Consider the following 19,206-nt stretch of genomic DNA (forward strand, 5'->3'; position numbering starts at 1 on the left):
CTATTTATTCTTTTATCTTGTTCTATTGTGACATGTGATGGCGGACTGATTTTACAAATACAAGCTGAGAAACCACTTTGAGGAATGGTAAAGTGTGTCGGGGAAGGCTCTCTTTTTAAGCTTTAATTGAAGGTAGCTAAAACTAATTACAGACCTGAATTGAATTCACATAGCAAGGATGAGAACAGCCCAAACTGGTCACCTGTAATTTTCAGATAACTGAAGGAATCCTCCCTCCCTGAGTTTTTAAAGTTATAACAAATCAATCGAGAAATGCACTGCCAACATTTATAATGTTCATCTGAACCTGTCAAAGTGTGTTAAATATTGATATTCAAAGTAAGCATTTAAAATGGTCTGACTAGCCAAATAATAAAACTATAGGTGGGGGAGGGGGAAGTCTATTAATCAAGGATTCACTAAGTCCTGCTTTCAAAACCTTTAAGGTTGTGTGCAGCAGAACGCCTCCTAAAAGGCTGTGTTTACTAGTAAAATACCATTCATACGGCATTCAGGAGTGCAGTAAGCAAGGAGCTTTCAAAGTGCATGTTATAGCCAATTTCAGATGATTAATGCCCCTCGGAGATAAGAGGAAGCAAAGAAAATGTTAATCGAAGAAACTGGCTCAGTGTTGATCCAGTCTTCCTGAAAAGCACGTGCAAGATTTCAATGAAAAATACAAGAGAGTTTTCTGCACCTTGGCCTTCTTCACCACACATCTGCAGCTTCTTTCTTCTGGAAATACTTGCATTTCAAAATATACACCGAGGGCACCAAACTAGCATTATTGACATCCCTTATTAACATGTTAGTGCAGTATTCCACTCTCTCAAACCTTGGAAAACAGGATTTAATGGGATATTTTTATAATTTATCTGCCTACTAGAAAAAAATTTTAATGTATATGGATGTATAGGTGGAGGCCCAATGTTTAAAAGTCATGCATCTTGCAAGGTTTCATCTCCATAAATAACAGCTTTTACTTTTCAGCTTTGAAGCATGGGTTAACCTAGACAATAAATCCTGGTAAGGCCTTCTGTGGCACTGTCTACACAGTGACTGCTCCGTAGAAGAGTTCTGAGTGACTCCGCTCTGCCCTCTGCTACAACTCTGCAATATCTAAAGTTCAGAAAGATTCTCTAAGGGTCCCCACTGTTTGAAGCCACAGTGGACTGAGCTGGCATTTGTTCTTTAGAGAACTTTCCTTTTTAGCTGTGACCATCACCTAGGTCCATGTGGCTTCACCGCTTTGCAGCTACATATGCAGCAGGTGTCCGGGGACTATTTCAAATTGGAATGTGGCAGTTTGGGGCAAAAGGTGGAATTCTGAAAACTTGCCTGTGAATGGAACCTAAAAAGAAAGCGTGGTTATTTTGAAGTTTTAGAGAAGAAAAGAATAGTAAAAGAACTGAAGTGAGCTAGATTCTTTAAGAGGCAATAAGACAGCACAGTTTCAGAATTGTCCTCTGGTGAGCTTTTGCATGATGCCTGAAATCATGATATATCAGCCTCGGGAGAAAATACTAAAACGCGTTCATGTACTACATGCCATTTCCTGAGAGAATTAACTATGGCCTTCATTCTTTACAACCCAAATCTGTTTTTACAAAACGTCAACGCTTACAACATTAAAACCTATATGTTTTCTACCCATTTTCAAGAAGCATATTTTCATTGTTTCACTATTTTATATCTGCAATAACACTCAGTAATGACTGAAGCAAAGATGGGGTAGCAATGTTCATTGTCGGGAAGATGAGTAATAAAATCATCAGCGTACAAATGATTTTTTAATTAGGTTTTAATCTGTGTATTTAGGGGAGTTATTTCTGTGCGAATTCCACACTGATAATTTTTATCTTGGTGCCGCAGCTGCAGTCACTAATGGCAGATGCTATGGACACCCTCGAAGGAAGAAGAAACGATAAAGAACGTGTGTGGAATGCAATCCAAAAGGTAAAACTCGCAGCTGAAGGGAAAAGATATATGATTCTCAAAGCAAATGTCCAGATTGGGTCAAGTCTGTTTAGAAGATAAAAAGGAAGCTATTTGGGTTGTTTTAGTCTTTGTTTTGTTTTGTGTTTTGTTTTGTTTTTAAATAAATGCAGCACTCTCTCTGGAAGTGTAACCAAAATCAAAGATGGATTTTTTAACCTGTTCCCTAGGGTCTGCTTCTTTTCCAGCAGACTGTAGTCATATGTTAGTATGGATCTTCTTATCGTTGTCATTTTCATATTCTATTTTTGTTGTCTGCTTCTTCATTATTGGTTATTATAGCTTTCTAAAAGCCCTTCCATCCATGTTCAGTCCACTTCCCAACCCTTTCCCCCACTTTTTATCACTGGAGGAAAAAATGGCTACATTTCAGGGAACTACAGAGAAACCAGCACTTTGATGTTTTTGAGGAGGAATAACATACTGGTTATTAGCTGCAGAGGAAGATCCCTTCATTGGCTAAAGGAGTTGAAATAAAGCGACCACCAGGATGTACCTGGCCGCCCGTACTCAGGTGGCTTATGTGATACCACAGAGCCCTCTGAAAACATAGGAGTGGGTAAGATTGAGTCTCCAGTCCAGCCAAAACTAATAAATTCTATTCAATCTATTCCCCACTCAGTCTCCTCCAATCACTATAAGAACCCACAAAGAGAACTGGGGCCAGGAGATGTGAGAGGAGCAAACCAAAGAAGCCTTCACTCTAAGAGGTGGCAGTCAGCCATGAGGGATTCTGGCACATCCAAGGAAATGTGTGCCTTCTGAACTCACTCAGAGGCCCTATGATAAATGTATAAAACAGAAACTTACTGAACTCAGCCAGTATTTGTTGAATATTTGCTATGCCAAGAGAGAATAGTAGGTGTAAAAGACTGTGCTGGGAAAGACAAACACAGCCCCTGCCTATATAGGCCTTCCATCAGTTATTAAAGAACTAGAGGCCTGATGCACAAAATCTGTGCAAGAGGTAAGCCTTCACAGTCCCAGCTGCCTTCACAGTCCCAGCTGCCTCACGGCCCCACAGCCCCACCCCCCGTCCACACCCACCTTGGCCTAGCACTGCCCGTGTCCACTGCCACACACCACCGGTTCCCCAGTTCCACGGAGCCCCCCCCCCCTTGCCCCCGATCAATCACCCTGCAGAGGGTGGCCTGGGCCTCCCTCTTTGGGGCGATCACGAAGCCCCCCAAATGATTGGCCTGCTGGCCAGTGGCCTGGTCCCTCTGGGGGCAATTGTGGGGCAATGGCAGCCCCCCCAACCAATCGCGTCAAACCCACCTTGGCTGGCCTGGCACCAGTGTGTGTCATAATGTGGTTGTCCGGGCGGTCATTCTGCTGTTTGGCCATTTGGTCAATTTGCATATTATGCTTTTATTATTATAGATTACTTATAAGTTTACAGAATATTCTAGTGAAAAGGTGAATGTTCAATGACCTATAGAAACAAATAGCTCAGAAAAGCCAAAAGTGATACTTATACAACAATTAAAGTCTACATAGTCATTATCGGATGAAAGGGAGATTTCTAAACAAAAGAATAGTTTGTACCAATAATGCAAAGAAAGCTAGGCAGATTCAAAACTGACAAAGACACAAGGAACCTATTTCAAAATGAAATAGAGGCAGAAACCATCTCACAGAAAGACTTATAAATTATGTCAAGACATAATTTATGTGTGTGAGACACCTCCTGGGCTGTAGTGGGAGAACAGATTGAGGGGCTACAGAAATATGGGGAGGTCAGTTCTAAGGTGGTGGCTTGATCTACGGTGGAGGATATAGCAGTAGAGCGAAGCAGACTGATATAAGAAATATTCAGGAAGCCAAATCAACAGGCCTTGTAGTTCACTCATTGCCTGTGGGAATTTAGAGAGTAGAAAGAATTAAGAATGATGCCCACATATTTGGCTTGAACCTCTGGGCAGGGAATGGAGAGAGGTTTGCTGGTGCCATTTACTGAGGAAGCAAACACTGTTGGCGGAGCAGCTTTTGGCAGAGAATCTGAACTACTTCAGAACCCAGCTGGGAGACAGAAACTATGCCCAATATTTGAAAGGGGATTTAATATAAAAAATGGTTAACTAGGTATGAAATTGTTAACTAGGTAACTGAAAAAGCAAAGGAAAACAATAACTTATCACAAAGAAAGCATTAAAGGCAGCATCTACCACCCATTAGTGCTGGAAGATCAGAGTGAAGATGTGGGAATTACTAAAACAGAAACTTGGAGAAGGAACCCTGCTGGGCTAACACTCAGTCCTCCCACTGGAAGGTGCTGCCTAGCTGGTGCTAGTATCGCTGAGCTTAAAGGAGGGGTCCTGAAGGGCTGAGACCCGGTGTCTGAGGCGTGGACACTAACCCACTGTGCTGTAGTAGAGGGGGAGAGGGGAGGAGGAGTGGTAATGAAGGTAATTCTGATACTACAGAAAGGAACATGTTCCTACAGGAAAAAAAGCTTTGCTGAAAAGATGCTCACAGGAACCCCAGTTAGACAGAAAGTCAGCATCAAGTAAACAGAAAGCAGCAAGTCCCTCTCTTGCCCTATTGACAGAGACTAAAAGCTAGCAAAATAGAAGTAGGGTTTGCAGAGCTTTAGCCCCAGCATCAAAGAACTAACGGTGGAAGGGTGGGCTTGGAGTTGAGAGACTATCGGCAACAACTGACACAAAAGTACAATGAACTGACAGTGCTGGCAAGGTATCCCGGAGAAATACAAAAGCCTGGAGTTGTGGATAAAAGACGGAATAGTCATTGCCAAATTGCTGTTAATGGAAATCATTTGAGTGACGTGGCTGAGAAAGAACACAGAGTAAGAAGAGAGGTTTTAGGAGCACATTCGATCTTAAGAGGAGGGCCCTACAACTGAGACGAAGAAGAGATGGCAAGAGAGATGGGAGCTTGGGGTAAAGCAAATCCAATTCTGATGGGAGTCACGCAATATAATCAAATATTTCTGTTAGCTACAAAAATAACCATTTAGAACAAAGGTCAGCAAACTCCCAGCCCTCAGGTTAAAATTGGCCAACCACCAATTTTTGTAAATCAAGTTTATTGCACATGTTTATGCAATTCATTTAGGTACCGTCTATGTCACCTTGGTCAAGTTGAGTAGTCACCACAAATTCTTTATAGCTCACAAAGCCTAAATCATTTACTATCTGTCCCTATACAGAAAAGGTTTGCTATACCTTGATTTAGAGTATTACCCTTCACAGAATATTTGCATTTGTATAATAATATTAATATTTTTGTAATAATATTTATATTTTTGCAGTATATAAATAACATTTGTACAGTGATATTTATATTTACAAATCTAAGTGACAATAGAAGAGTTCAAATATGAAATTCCAATGACCAGCCAAAAAGGTGGAAAACTGACATTTACCTATATCTGTCAACATCTTATAAACAACCACCAATTCTACCTCATTCTCAGCTAGTTTTTGACACTCACATTCATAGAAGCACTGAGCCTGTAGCTTTCCACTTTGTCCCTATTTCAGTTATATTTTGCTGTGTTACAAGTCACCCCAAATATATAGTGGTTTAGCAACAATGTGCTCCTCTCTCCTGGTTCCATAGACTGACCAGACTCAGCCAGTTGGTTCCTGCTCAGAGTCTCTCATGCAGTTCAATCAGGTGGTTTTAATAACACGGGCTCATTTTAAAGCTAAAATGAACCGGACTCCAGAATGGCTCACTCACGTGGCTGACAGTTGACACCAGTCAGCTGAGACCGTTGACTGAAGTGCCCTAATGTAGTCTTTCCATGTGACTTAAGGGTTCCAAGAGGAAGTATTTCAAGACAAGGAAAATAGAAACCACAGTCCTCTCAAAGGCTAGTCCCAGAGGTGGCAGAGCAACTTCCACCATATTTATTGGTCAAAGCAGTCACAGGCAAGCCCAGATTCACAGGGTTGGAGGAATAGATTTCACTTCTCTATGGAGGAGGATATGTATGTTCAGTGAGAGAACGAAATGATAGTGTCTGCCTTGGAGACAAGCTCCAGCAGCAAAGCTGTGACTCTCTTTAGGATGGAAAACATGCAAGCAAGCAGGAGTCAAGAGGATAGTCAAGTCAAGGCCACTGAGATTGGAACGCTACAGAGCCACTCCACCCAACCACTGGGTGTCTACAAAGACCCACTGGTGAGCAGCCAATCTTTCCAAATTAAAAGCCCTGGAAATGATCCTAGCTTTCTAAATGGAAGCTCCTAAGAGGTGTTTAGGAAGATGTGAACGTGAAGGAACAGGGTGCCAAATTTTTCCCAAGGGCTTTTAATTTGGTTAATGTGACTCTACAAAGGATGATCCTATCACTTTCAGACAATTCCGGTAGCAAGTAAGTAATTTCCTTTTATTGCTACAGAGTTAATTGGCGTGTGCAGAAAAAAATAATTTGAAAAAAAAACTAATTGTACAAGCTACACTGTGTTCTGAGCACACTAGAAGTTGATATCAGCATCACCACCTCTGAGATCTGTTATCTGTAATAGAAACAGCTGTTGTACCTAATGAAAACACTTGAAATTTTCATCAGAAGCAGCAGAATTATAGCAGCACCTCCTAGTTCCACATAGTTACAGGGACTGTCAGAATCCCCATTATCTAACACAATGTTTAGAGCTCCACTTTGTTATAGGTCTATAAAAAGCCTAGCAAGATGAAATCCGATCCATAAGCATTGACCTCCTGTCTATATTTTGTTTTCGTTGAGATTTCACTAACAACCCAGAAAAAGAAAGTATGAGACAGTTGTTTTTACTTAACTCACTAGAACTAAAATACATTCTTTATAGAGTTTTAGGCTATTTGCTTTTGTTTTGGTTTGGCTTTACAGAGCATTATTTTCTTTCTGGTAATTAACTCAAGAAAGATATATTAATGTTGGTTTAGCTGTACATATATAAAAATAAGCAGGTTATGTTTAAAAAAAAAGGTAAATTTTCTTGTATTGGCAAGTCCCATGCCACAGCAAAACTCTTTAATTGAGATTGTCACACTTTGCTTCATTTTAGTCTATAAATACCTGAGAAAACACTCTTTTGAATATCTCACAGGTCCTATTAATACATAGCGCATTCATGCATTCATCAAACATTTACCCAGCACCTCCTCTGAGCCCAACTCTATTACAAGCAGTGCCCTCATGATGTTTTCACTCTACTCGAGAAAAGGAGGCAATACACCAGCTAAAAAATCTGGAATGTGTTATAAGTAGTAAATGCTATGGGTGGAGGAGACAGGAACAGAAAATAGAAAATACCAGATGATTGCAACTGCAATAGAATAGTCAGGGCAGGATCCACCAAGGTGACTTTAAAGAAATAACTGAAAGAAATGCAAACCTTGCAAATAGCTGGTGAAAATCATTCCAAGTAAATGAAACAGCAAATTCAAAACCTAAAGATTGGACATGCCTGGCATGTACAGGGACCTGCAAGGAGGGCAGTGTGACTAGGGTAGAATGAATAAGAGTAATAGGAAATGAAGCCAGTGAGCAGAGGATATAATGCTTTGTCAAATAAGAAAACAATCTAAGCTGCTGCTTAGAATAGATTAAAAGACCTGGATGGAGTGGCTCAGTGGTTGAGTGATGACCTATGAACCAGGAGGTCAGGGTTGTATTCTCGGTCAGGGCACATGCCCAGGTTGTGGGCTCAATTCCCAGTGTGGGACACGCAGGAGGCAGCCAATCAATGATTCTTTCACATCATTGATATGTCTATTTCTTCCTCCCTCTCCCTTCCTCTCTGAAATCAATAAATATATATATTTTAAAAAGAATAGATTGAAGGGAGCAAGGGTAGAATCAGGGAGACCAGTTAGTAGGTTATTATAATGATACTAGAGGCCCGGTGCACAAAAATTTGTGCACTCGGGGAGGGTCCCTCAGCCCAGCCTGTGCCCTCTCGCAGTCTGGGACCCCTTGGGGGATGACCACCTGCTGGCTTAGGCCCGCTCCCCGGGGGATTGTGCCTAAGCTGGCAGTCAGACATCCTTAGCGCTGCTGAGGAGGCAGGAGAGGCTCCCACCACCACCGCTGTACTGGCAGTCGTCAGCCTGGCTTGTGACTGAACAGAGCTCCCCCTGTGGGAGCGCACTGACCACCATGGGGCAGCTCCTGCATTGTGCATCTGCCCCCTGGTGGTCAGTGTGTGTCATAGTGACCAGTCATTCCCAGTCGTTCTGCTGTTAGGGTCAATTTGCATATTACCCTTTTATTATATAGGATAGAGGCCTAGTGCATGGGTGGGGGCCAACTGGTTTGCCCTGAAGAGTGTCCCAGATCAGGGTGGGGGGTCCCGCTGGGGTGCCTGGCCAGCCTGAGTGAGGGGCTGATGGCTGTTTGCAGGCTGGCTAAGCCCCCCATCAGGGACCCTCACCCCATGAGGGTGTGGCCAGCCTGGGTGGGGGCCTGATGGCTCTTTGCTGGCTGGCCACAGCCCCTTCAGGGTGGGGGTCCCCCCTGGGGTGCCTGGCCAGCCTGAGTGAGGGGCTGATGGCTGTTTGCAGGCTAGCCACAGCCCCTTCAGTGTGGGGGTCCCTACTGGGGTGCCTGGCCAGTCTGGGTGAGGGGCTGATGGCTGTTTGCAGGCTGGCCACACCCACTTCAGGGTGGGGGTCCCCCCTGGGGTGCCTGGCCAGCCTGGGTGAGGGGCTGATGGCTGTTTGCAGTCTGGCCACAGCCCCCAACCACCCAAGTTCCCAGTGGAGGCTGGCTGGAGGCAGGTATCTGGGATTTATTTATCTTCTATAATTGAAACTTTGTTGCCTTGAACGGAGGCCACAGCCGGCCAGGGCAGGTGGGAAGCTTGGCTGCCTCCATTGCGGGGGCAACCAAGCCTCCTGCTTGCTCCAGCTCCGTGGCTGCCGGCCGCCATCTTGGTTGGATTAATTTGCATATAGTGGCTCTGATTGGCTGGTGGGCATGGCTTGGGGCGTAGTGGAGGTGCGGTCAATTTGCATGTTTCTCTTTTATTAGATTAGATGATACAGGAGAGTGAACTCAAGGTTGGATGGCTTGAATCTTGAAGCCAGGTGGTGGCAGTGGAAGTGAGAAGTGAAGAAAATGTTTATGTAGAGGGAGGCTAGTACAGTTTAAAAAAAAAAAAAGCCGCCTGAACTAGCAATTTGGAGACCTGGCCTGTCACCATTAGCTCAGAAACCACTTCCTTCCTCTGGGCCTCAGTTGTTTTATCTGTAAAATAAGATATTGAACTAGACGATTCTAAGTCTCCTCCTAGCTCTGAATGAATTAAGTTTTGTTTTTTGTTTGTTTGTTTGTTTGTTTGTTTTGAAAGCCAGACTTTCAAAATGAAAGAATAAGAATTAATGTTTACTAAGCTCTTCATTGGTGTCAATAGTCTCCTATTCACTTTACATATAGCAACTCACTAATCCTCACATGAGGTAATGCATTAAAACAGAAAGTTTAGCGGTGTGTCTAAAGTCACACAGCCAGCAACTGGTAGAGCCAGGACTTGATCTAGACCTCGATAGAAGCCCACATTTTGTTCTGCCTGAAAATTTCTGACTGACCAGCATTGTTTTGTGTAGTATAGCTGAGCATTCAGGTGTGAGGCCAATGGAGAATTTCAGTAACCTCTAACCAAAATGGAATTTGGCCATAAACTAGCCTAGTTGGTATGTCTTCAATTCTCAAAATAAAGTTATTTTAATCTGAGCCAAAAAAAAGTCTCTAAGGAATTTTTGGCTTAGTATACCTTTGTAATCTACCAATCTAGGATTCTCCTCCTCTGTTCCTTACTTTTTAACCTATAGCCATAAAGAATACACAGCCTAGCCCTGGCCAATGTGGCTCAGTTGGTTGAGCATTGTCCCATGCACCAAAAGGTCACCAGTTCAATTCCCAGTCTGGGCACATGCCCAAGTCGTGGGTTCAGTACCCAGGGTGCATACAGGAGGCAACCGATTGATGTGCCTCTTTCACATCAATGCTTCTCTCTCCCTCTCCCTCCTCTCTCTCTAAAAAAAATCAATAAAAACATTTACAGAAAAGAATACACAGCCTAAATCTGCAAATCTTTGACCATTAATTCAGCTCCCACTCATGGGACTTTAAGCAAGTCACAACCTTTTAAGAAGCATAATGTATTTGCATCCTTATCACCTTCAGAGTCTATGATTTTGTGTTTCTTAACACTAAATCCAAAGGCCCATTAAAGCTTTATAAACTAGGCCTGAAAATAAATAGAAAAAGGAGTCTTTAGAAAAAAATTATTTTAAAAAAATGCACCAACTGTTAAGTTGGAACATTCCTTTCTTCTCACCAGAGAATCAGTTAAGAGAAATAGTTAAGCACACTCTGCTGCAACTTAGAAGAAAAGTTACTTGCTCTTCACTCACAAAGTCTAAATTTCACACTAAGAAGATCAGAATTTAATCTCATCCAACAAAATTTTTTTCTTATTCTGATATGCCTCTGGATCACTGATGTGAGACTAAATGAGAGAATTAAACTGTTATTTTAAAAGTAATGATAGAAATACTCTAGCATATAATCATGGTCCTGTGAATTTTCATGAACAGTAATGCTACTTCTACATTTCATCAAATATTATAATATCACAAAGTACATCATGATATTCAATGAATCTAACTAATGCAGTATAGGTGGATATCTTTAAGTCATCCACATGAACTTATTCAAAATTATTTAGCTTTTTATGTTCCTTTTTAATCTCAAAATCTTAACGTATAAATCACACTTACACAGAAATGACATTCATTGATGTACTAATTTGGTCTTTTAGGATGAAAACGGGAGAGAACTGTATGTCACTTAGCAACGCTGTTCTGTTCCAGGCTGATGCAAGCAAAGCAAACGGGGGAGAATACAAATCTGGGAGATGGGCCAGGGGCAGTTGGTTGAGGAGGGAGAAGGAAGAGCAAATTGGAACATTATATTTACTTTCCACATCAGCATTCAAACCTGCAATCCTTCCAGAAACCCTTCTGAGAGACTGCACAGGCGGCACCATCATTCATCGGCCAGTCATTTGGGCTGACTAATCTGTGGTTAGGGCATGCAGTTGTGTCTCTCTGAAAGTACTGCTGTCTTTTCAAAGATTCAGCAGCCGTACCACTCATTTGCAAGTTTTTTCAGCAATCGGGTTTTTCCTGTGTGTGTTGTTCTTTAAAGAGTCTCTGCAGATTTATTGCAATTTGATTATGAATCTTCTCAGCTTCTGGTGATGGGCTTTGACATTAGCATATCCCCAAATTCCTTTACAGTGTGTGCTCCAAGCGCTGCTAAGCAGTTCTATCCATGGCAAAATGCAAATCGTGGGGAGCAACCTAAGTGCTGATGGCTGACCATGCTGGGGTCAGGGTAGGGAAAAGTTCTGAGGACGAGGAGGGAGGCAAAGCTTAAGGGGATGGAGAGGCCACGAGCAGGAAATAAATCCCTGTGGTTCCTGGGATAGATGAGTCTGTGCCAGTAGGTGTCCAGGCCAGCAGCTGTAGTGGAGGGGCCTCCACCAAAGCCCAGGCAAACCTCCTATTGTGGTCACAGGCTGAGCCCTGGGGCAGTCAGACCTAATTAGAAGACCTCATTCTCAAACGTTACCCACAGCAAAGCCAGCTCTAGCCTGGGAAGTACAGAAAACCAAATGCTTCCGTTCTGGCCATCTCCCCCAGCCACGGAACATACCCCACATCTAAATGGCACATTTCAATTCTGTAAACCAAACAGCATCTTTCTCATTTGACTTAAAGGAAAAGTATGTGGTTAATTTGTTAAACATTTTCAACAAGTGTAGTTGCTCATCAATCACTGTCCACCTGTATGTGCATGTTCCTCCAAAATTACACACTTTGTTGGCTGGAAGTATTATCTTCTAAAATGTTGATGATTTGGCAGGAAATTTCTGTGTAGGGGTGGAATCCTAGCAAGGCCTTCCTAGGGAGCATGTATCCAAAGTTTTGCCCTTTTTAACCAGGACTTTATCAAGGGCCAGACAAAGCTAATTGCCATTGTGCTCTTGTACTTAATACAATACTATAGCTCAACAAATTATCAAACTATGTTAGTCTTTGAAGCTTGCTTTCGAATAGCTATCGCAATTGAAACAAGGCATAGAAAAATGTATCTCCAATAAATAAGTTAATAATGTAATGATGACAAATATCATCAGTGATTACTATTGATCTTTTAGTGTGTGCCAAGCATTTCAACCAGTTATCATTTCAATGATTGCAATAACCCTGTGAGGGAGATGTCACTAATTCTCCACTGAAAGATGATGCAAAGGAGCATTGTAGAATTAACAAGGGAATCAAGTCCAAGTTTGTACTGACAGGATTTGGTTTTGAATCAGATTATTTGGGTCCAAGGCTCTGTTCTTAATCATTAGCTAGACTGCTTAGGTTCAACCAAATGCAGCTACTAAAGGTCAATGGCACGAAGAACATCGCCTGACCCTAGCTATAAGATAACCAAGGAAACCACCTTTGAGTCTGCTCATGGGCAGTGACTGGGATCAAAGCACTAGAGACTATTGCAGGCATGCTCTGTCTTTCTCTAGATCACAGCTCACTGGCCCAGCCGAGGACTTACCCAGACTGCTTTGCAGCAGCTCCCTGACCAAAACCAAACCTTGGCACATGCTATCCCCCTAGATCAGCGGTTCTCAACCTGTGGGTCGCGACCCCTTTGGGAGTCGAACGACCCTTTCACAGGGGTCGCCTAAGACCATCGGAAAACACATATATAATTACATACTGTTTTTGTGATTAATCACTATGCTTTAATTATGTTCAATTTGTAACAGTGAAAATACATCCTGCATATCAGATATTTACATTACGATTCATAACAGTAGCAAAATTACAGTTATGAGGTAGCAACGAAAATAATTTTATGGTTGGGGGTCACCACAACATGAGGAGCTGTATTAAAGGGTCGCAGCATTAGGAGGGTTGAGAACCACTGCCCTAGATCATACTGCTCTTACTGTCCTCCCTCATCATCCCTCCCTTTGTAGACATATCATGTATAGGTTGGCTTTTATACTTCACCATTTTCACTCCTGCTGCAACATCAAAACTTCAAGAAAACAGCTTGGAAGCCTAACTGTTCCTGCAGTGCACTTACTGTCACTCTGAAGGCCACTCTCTGGTGACTTACCTGAATTAGCCTTCTGAAATGCACCAGGTTCTCAATGAAAACACAAGTCTAGAAGTACATATTGGCATAAGCCCTCCAAGCTTTAACCTCACATCACAGAGCCCTGGGGCTGGGATTGGACAGCACATTGTTAACCTGCTTCACTTCCTGTGATCTCTCTCTGCCTGTCTCACTAAGGAGATAATAAAGGGAAGCTACTAACACAGAAACTGGAAATGCTCATGTTACTCCAACCCTATCGGTGTTCTTATCTTTGTAAACACTTTTCAAAATGCATCTTTCAGAAGTTCAATGAAATATTCTGGCATGAGGTAGAAGAGTATATATCTCAAGTGTATTTGGAACTGAAGAGTAATTTTGCAGTTCATTCTTAAAGTTACTCTCTTTAAAACAGCGAAGTATCTTCTTTGCTTGACGGCCCAGCATTTTGTTGCATGTATTTTATACATTAAGTTTTGCAATCCTTTGTAATTCTGAAGAATAACAGAATAATAGCTTATACCACTTGGTAGCTAAATGAACCATAGGACATCTTGCATTCTATATTGAAAGTGGGATTAATACAGAGTTCAGAGCAATTGACTTGTAGCTCATTCAGTCATTTAGAGTGCACTCATTATACCTTTCATCTTTTGGAGAAGGGCAAAAACAAAAGTGCCTTTATATGCAGCTCTAAAAGAAAATATGAGTCATTTGTTATCCTGATTATGACTTTCTTAAAATGGTGCATGTAGAAGAGGAGACAAGACTGTAATCTAAAACACTACAAATGCTGTAAACACAAACAAACACATTCTTCTTAGCGTCATCCAAACTGAGTATATAGCTTGTGTATATTCTGCTAAAATGGCTTTGTGCTGGAGAAAAGACTGTGGAGAGGAGCATGAGATGGCTGGCGAAGAGGTGACGTTGGATCTGTGTTAGAGAGATTCTGGCCTAGAGATTAAATTACTGATTTAAGAGGCTTTTAACTTCCCCAGCCCTCTTAATTGGAGAGAAGACCCTTCAGCTTCCCAGTAATTCACTTCATCATATTGTTAAAGATATTTAGAAGCAACTGGGAAAACTAATTCAAGAAATAAAAGTACATCTTCCTAATATATGAGGGTCAAAAATATATTTTTTTAAAGTAATGATAGAGGATTTCCACTTCCGGGAATATAGAGTAAACATGCTTTGCCTATTTCTCCCATTAAGTATAACTAAAACCATGGACAGTACATGTAAAACAAATACAAGACTCTGAAAGGTAGAATGAGAAAGGCAGACAGCCTAGGGGCATGGAGACCTGAGGAATGACATAGTGGTAAAGGGTAAGTTCATTGATTTTTTGTTTGTTTTTTTTGACTCATACATCCTGCATTTGTTGCTAAAGAAGCTGGTAACCCAGAAATACTAACATATGCAGACCAAAAAAAGCCTGCTCTCTCTAGCCAAAGGACAAGGAATGCAAGACAGAAAACTCTTAGACAATAGTCATTCTATTCTAGCCAAACACCACAGGGAAAATGGTCATCCAACCCCCACCCATGTCAGCAAAGGACTTAGATTTCTACCTTGCTAGGCTATAACAAGGTGTCCCAATCTTCCCACCCTAACAGGGTGGTATTAGAGAAGACCAAATAAGGAGCCTGGACATCTGACCCCACTGGGTGGCAAGGCTCCCCCCTTGTCTGTTCCCCCTATTGGTGTATCAGAGGAGGCCTAGTAGAGAGCCAGGAAATTCACCAACCTACTATCATGAGCCTCCCACCTCGGTCTGATGTCAGTGGAGGCCACAGGGTTCTCCTACCCCTCCCCGCTAGGGAAGGATGAGTGGAAACCTAGTGAAGAGCTTGAATGCTCATCCCCACCAGAAGGAATGAGGGCCCCCTTCCTCAGGTGTCCATGAAGGTTTCTAGTCCTACCTGGCAGTAACGAGGCAGTGCCTCTCCTGTCCCTGTGATATCAGTGATGTAAAGATCCAGCTAAACCAGAAGATCTAAATAAGACCGAGTGTATTGTAACATAATATCCAAAATGTCCATATTTCAATCCAAGATCACTCATCATACCAAGAATCAGGAAGATCTCAAACTGAGTGAAGAAAGATAATCAATAGATGCTAACCCAGAGATGTCAGAGATATTAGAACTAACTGACAACGATGTTAAAGCAACCGTCATAAAAAATGTTCTACTGAGCAATTAAAATATACAAATACCTTAAAACAAATGAAACAATAGAAACTCAGCAAAGAAATAGAAGCTATGTAAGGACCAAATAGAAATTTTAGAACTGAAAAATAAAATAAACCAAAATTTAAAACCCACTGGAGGAGCTCGACAGCAGAATGGATGGGACCGAGGAAAGAATCGGGGAATTAATGGCAGGTCAATAGACATTAACCAAACTGAACAGCACCCATGGGCCCTAATAAAGGCATGTGCCCCAGGTCTGCCTCTCAGCTTGTACCGTGCTTTGACCTCCTGTGTGGCCCCTCAAGGCATGCCATGTACTTCCTCTGAGTAATAAACTTCCCTATTTTAACTTTTTCTGTGGTCTTTTTTTAGAACTTCAGGTCACTGTCCAGCACCCTGTGCTCTGCTTACCAAATGTTAACAAAGACATAACAATCTTCCACTCTTTTTCTGCCTTTTGAGAATTAATTGATCATTTTATATGACTCCATTTTCTCTCCTTTCTTAATATTATCAGTTATACTTTTTCCCCCCTATGTCTCTGGATCTATTTTCTTTTCTTTTTTTTTTTAATGTCTAAAGTTTTACATATGCTCCCTTTTTCCCCGATTGACACCCCCCCCCCAGCCAACCCCATCCCCGAGGGCAAGTCCCCCACCGCCCCAGTGTCTGTGTCCATTGGTTATGCTAATATGCATGCATACAAGTCCTTTGGTTGCTCTCTAACCGCCCCCCCCCCACCTTCCCTGTCATTTGTCTCTGAATCTATTTTTATTCATCAGTTTATGTTGATCATTATATCCCACATATGAATGAGATCATGTGATATTTACCTTTCTCCAAATGGCTTATTTCACTTAGCATAATACTCTCCAGTTCCATCCATGCTGTTGCAAATGGTAAAAGTTCCTTCTTTGTTTATAGCGGCGTAGTATTCCATTGCGTAGATGTACCACAGTTTTTTAATCCACTCATCTGCTGATGGGCACTTAGGTTGTTTCCAAATCTTAGCTATGGTAAATTGTGCTGCTATGAACATAGGGGTGCATATATCCTTTCTGATTGGTGTTTCTGGTTTCTTGGAATATAGTCCTAGAAGTGGGATTACTGGATCAAATGGGAGTTCCATTGTTAACTTTTTGAGGAAACTCCATACTGCCTTCCATAGTGGCTGCACCAGTCTGCATTCCCACCAGTAGTGCACAAGGGTTCCTTTTTCTCCACATCCTCTCCAGCACTTGTGGTTTGTTGATTTGTTGATGATGGCCATTCTGACAGGTGTGAGATGGTACCTCATTGTTGTTTTGATTTGCATCTCTCAGATGATTAGTGACTTTGTGCATGTTTTCATATGTCTCTTGGCCTTCCTTATGTCCTCTTTTGAAAAGTATCAATTTAGGTCCTTTGCCCACTTTTTGATTGGATTGTTTTATACTTCTTTTTTACTTTTTTTAGTGGTTGCCCTAAAGTTTGAAATGTACATTTATAACTAATCCCTGTCCATCTACAAATAATACTATAACACTACACAGGCAGTATGAGTACCTCATAATCCTATATAATAAAAGCCTAATATGCTAACTTTTCAGTCATCCAGTCGTCCGTTCAACCAATCAAAGTGTAATATGCTAATGATATTCTAAGGCCGGTCAACCACTCGCTATGATGTGCACTGACCACCAGGGGGCAGATGCTCCAACCAGTAGGTTAGCTTGCTGCTGGAGTCCAGCTGAACGGGACTGAGCCAGATGGGCCAGACATACCCTAGAGCCCTCCCACGGTCCCTCCCCAGCTGGCCAACCTCCCATGTCCCTCCCAGCCCCTATCATGCACTGGTGGGGTCCCTTGGCCTGGCCTGCATCCTCTTGTAATCCAGGCTGAGGGATTCTCCCTCCCCGCCCCCCCCCCCCCGCCCCAGTGCACAAATTTCATGCACCAGGCCTCTGGTAACAAAATAATCTTAATTCCCTTTTCCAGTCCCTTCTATAATTGTTGTCAATTCATTTTACTGATATGTTAGCATTTATAAGGTGTCCCCAAAAAAATGATGTCCTAAAAGAGTATATACACACATTGAGCTGATAGCTCAATTGATGTTTCTCTTTTTTTCAGGTTTAACCCATTAGAATTAATAATTATTCAAAGTGTATATACATTTTAGAGGACACCCTGTGTATCTGATATGTATGTACATAAGCATACATAATCAAATACATTGTTTCTCTTATTATTGCCCATTCACCAAGCTCAGCCCATAAAACATACCTTAGCAAATTTAAAATAATAGAAAGCATACAAATTAAAACCATAATGAGATAAGTCACTGCACACCTATCAACAAGACTAGCATAAGAAACACTAAATGCTGGTGAGGATGCAGAGATTTTGGATCATTCGTATATTGCTGGTACAAATGGAAAGTGGTACAACCACTGTGGGAAACAATATGATAGTTTCTAAAAATAAAAATAAAAAAACACTGAAAACAAGGGAAAGCCACTGTCCATGTCATGAGAACACTGCAGCAGTCCTGCCGAGCAGCTCGCACCCATTGCCCAGTCACGTGGGTCAACCTCCCCGGAAGTGGATAGAGGCTTCAGATGCCTGGCGTCCGGGTTGATACCTTCAGGGCAACCTCATGGGAAACTGAGCCAGATCCATCTAACCAAACCACTCCCAAATTCCTAACACTCAGAAATTGTAAAAATAAATGTTTTGTTGCTTAAACTCCTAAAAAAAAAAAAGAACACCTAAATATGCAACTATCATAGGACCTAGCATTTATACTCCCAGGCATTTATCCCAGAGAAATAGTCTCATGTTCACACAAAGAGCTATACACAAATGTTTATGGCAACTTAATTTGTATGGCCAAACATTGGGAGTAATATAGATATCCTTCAAAGGGTCTATAGTTCAACTGTGATACATCCATACCATGGAATACAGCTAAGCAATAAAAAGCACAAACTGCTGATACACGCAACAACCTGAGCAAATCTCCAGATAAGCATGGCGTTACATATTACATGGTCTCATTTACTAGTATATCACCTTCTTAAAATGACAAATATAGAAATGGACAATAGATTAGTGGTTGCCTGGGGTTAAAGGGGGTGGGGCCAGGAGAAAATGGGTGATAGCCATGAAAGGGCAACATGAGAGACCTTCCTGGTAAAAGTACTGTCTTATATCTTGAGTGTATCTACTTGGGTATTCTACTACCGTTTTGTAAAATGTTACACTGGGGCAAACTACATTAAAAGTAAAAATATTCACCTGGCCAGTGTTGCTCAGTGGTTGAGTGTTGACCTATGAACCAAGAGGTCACAAGTTTGATTTTCGGTCAGGACACATGCCAGGGTTGCAGGCTCAATCCCCAGTAGGGGGCATGCAGGAGGCAGCCAATTGATGTTTCTATCTCTCTATCCCTCTCCCTTCCTTTCTCCAAAAAAAATTCAATAAAAACTTTTTTTAAAAAGAGTAAAAATATTCTTCCTGTACTACTTACTGATACATGGGAATCTGCAATTATGCCCAAGTGAAAAGTTAAAAAATACATTCAAACCTTCAAATAATTTATGCCATTAAATGTTGAAAATTATTTTTTAATATATGTTTTTATTGATTTCAGAGAGGAAGGATGAAGGAGAGAGATAGAAACATCAATGAGAAGAGAGAATCATTGATTGGCTGCCGCCTGCATGCCTGCTACTGGGGATTGAGCCTGCAACCCAAACATGTGCCTTTAACCAGAATTGAACCTGGGACACTTCAGTCCGCAGGCAGATGCTCTCCAGGGGTCCTCAAACTTTTTAAACAGGGGGCCAGTTCACTGTCCCTCAGACCATTGGAGGGCCGGACTATAGTTTAAAA

The 19,206-nt window shown here is 41.8% G+C and overlaps 1 protein-coding gene across 1 annotated transcript in view; it reads left to right on the top strand.

Annotated features, from left to right (window-relative positions):
* The window catches only part of SPATA16 (spermatogenesis associated 16), a 197,324-nt gene that overhangs the window by 168,499 nt on the left and 9,619 nt on the right, over nucleotides 1-19,206 (top strand). The window contains 1 exon segment of the mRNA XM_006088830.2: nucleotides 1,873-1,956. Within this exon segment, the coding sequence (XP_006088892.1) occupies nucleotides 1,873-1,956 (84 nt within the window).

This window comes from Myotis lucifugus, unplaced genomic scaffold (genome assembly GCF_000147115.1).
Source record: "Myotis lucifugus unplaced genomic scaffold, Myoluc2.0 scaffold_53, whole genome shotgun sequence".
Classification (NCBI taxonomy): domain Eukaryota; kingdom Metazoa; phylum Chordata; class Mammalia; order Chiroptera; family Vespertilionidae; genus Myotis; species Myotis lucifugus.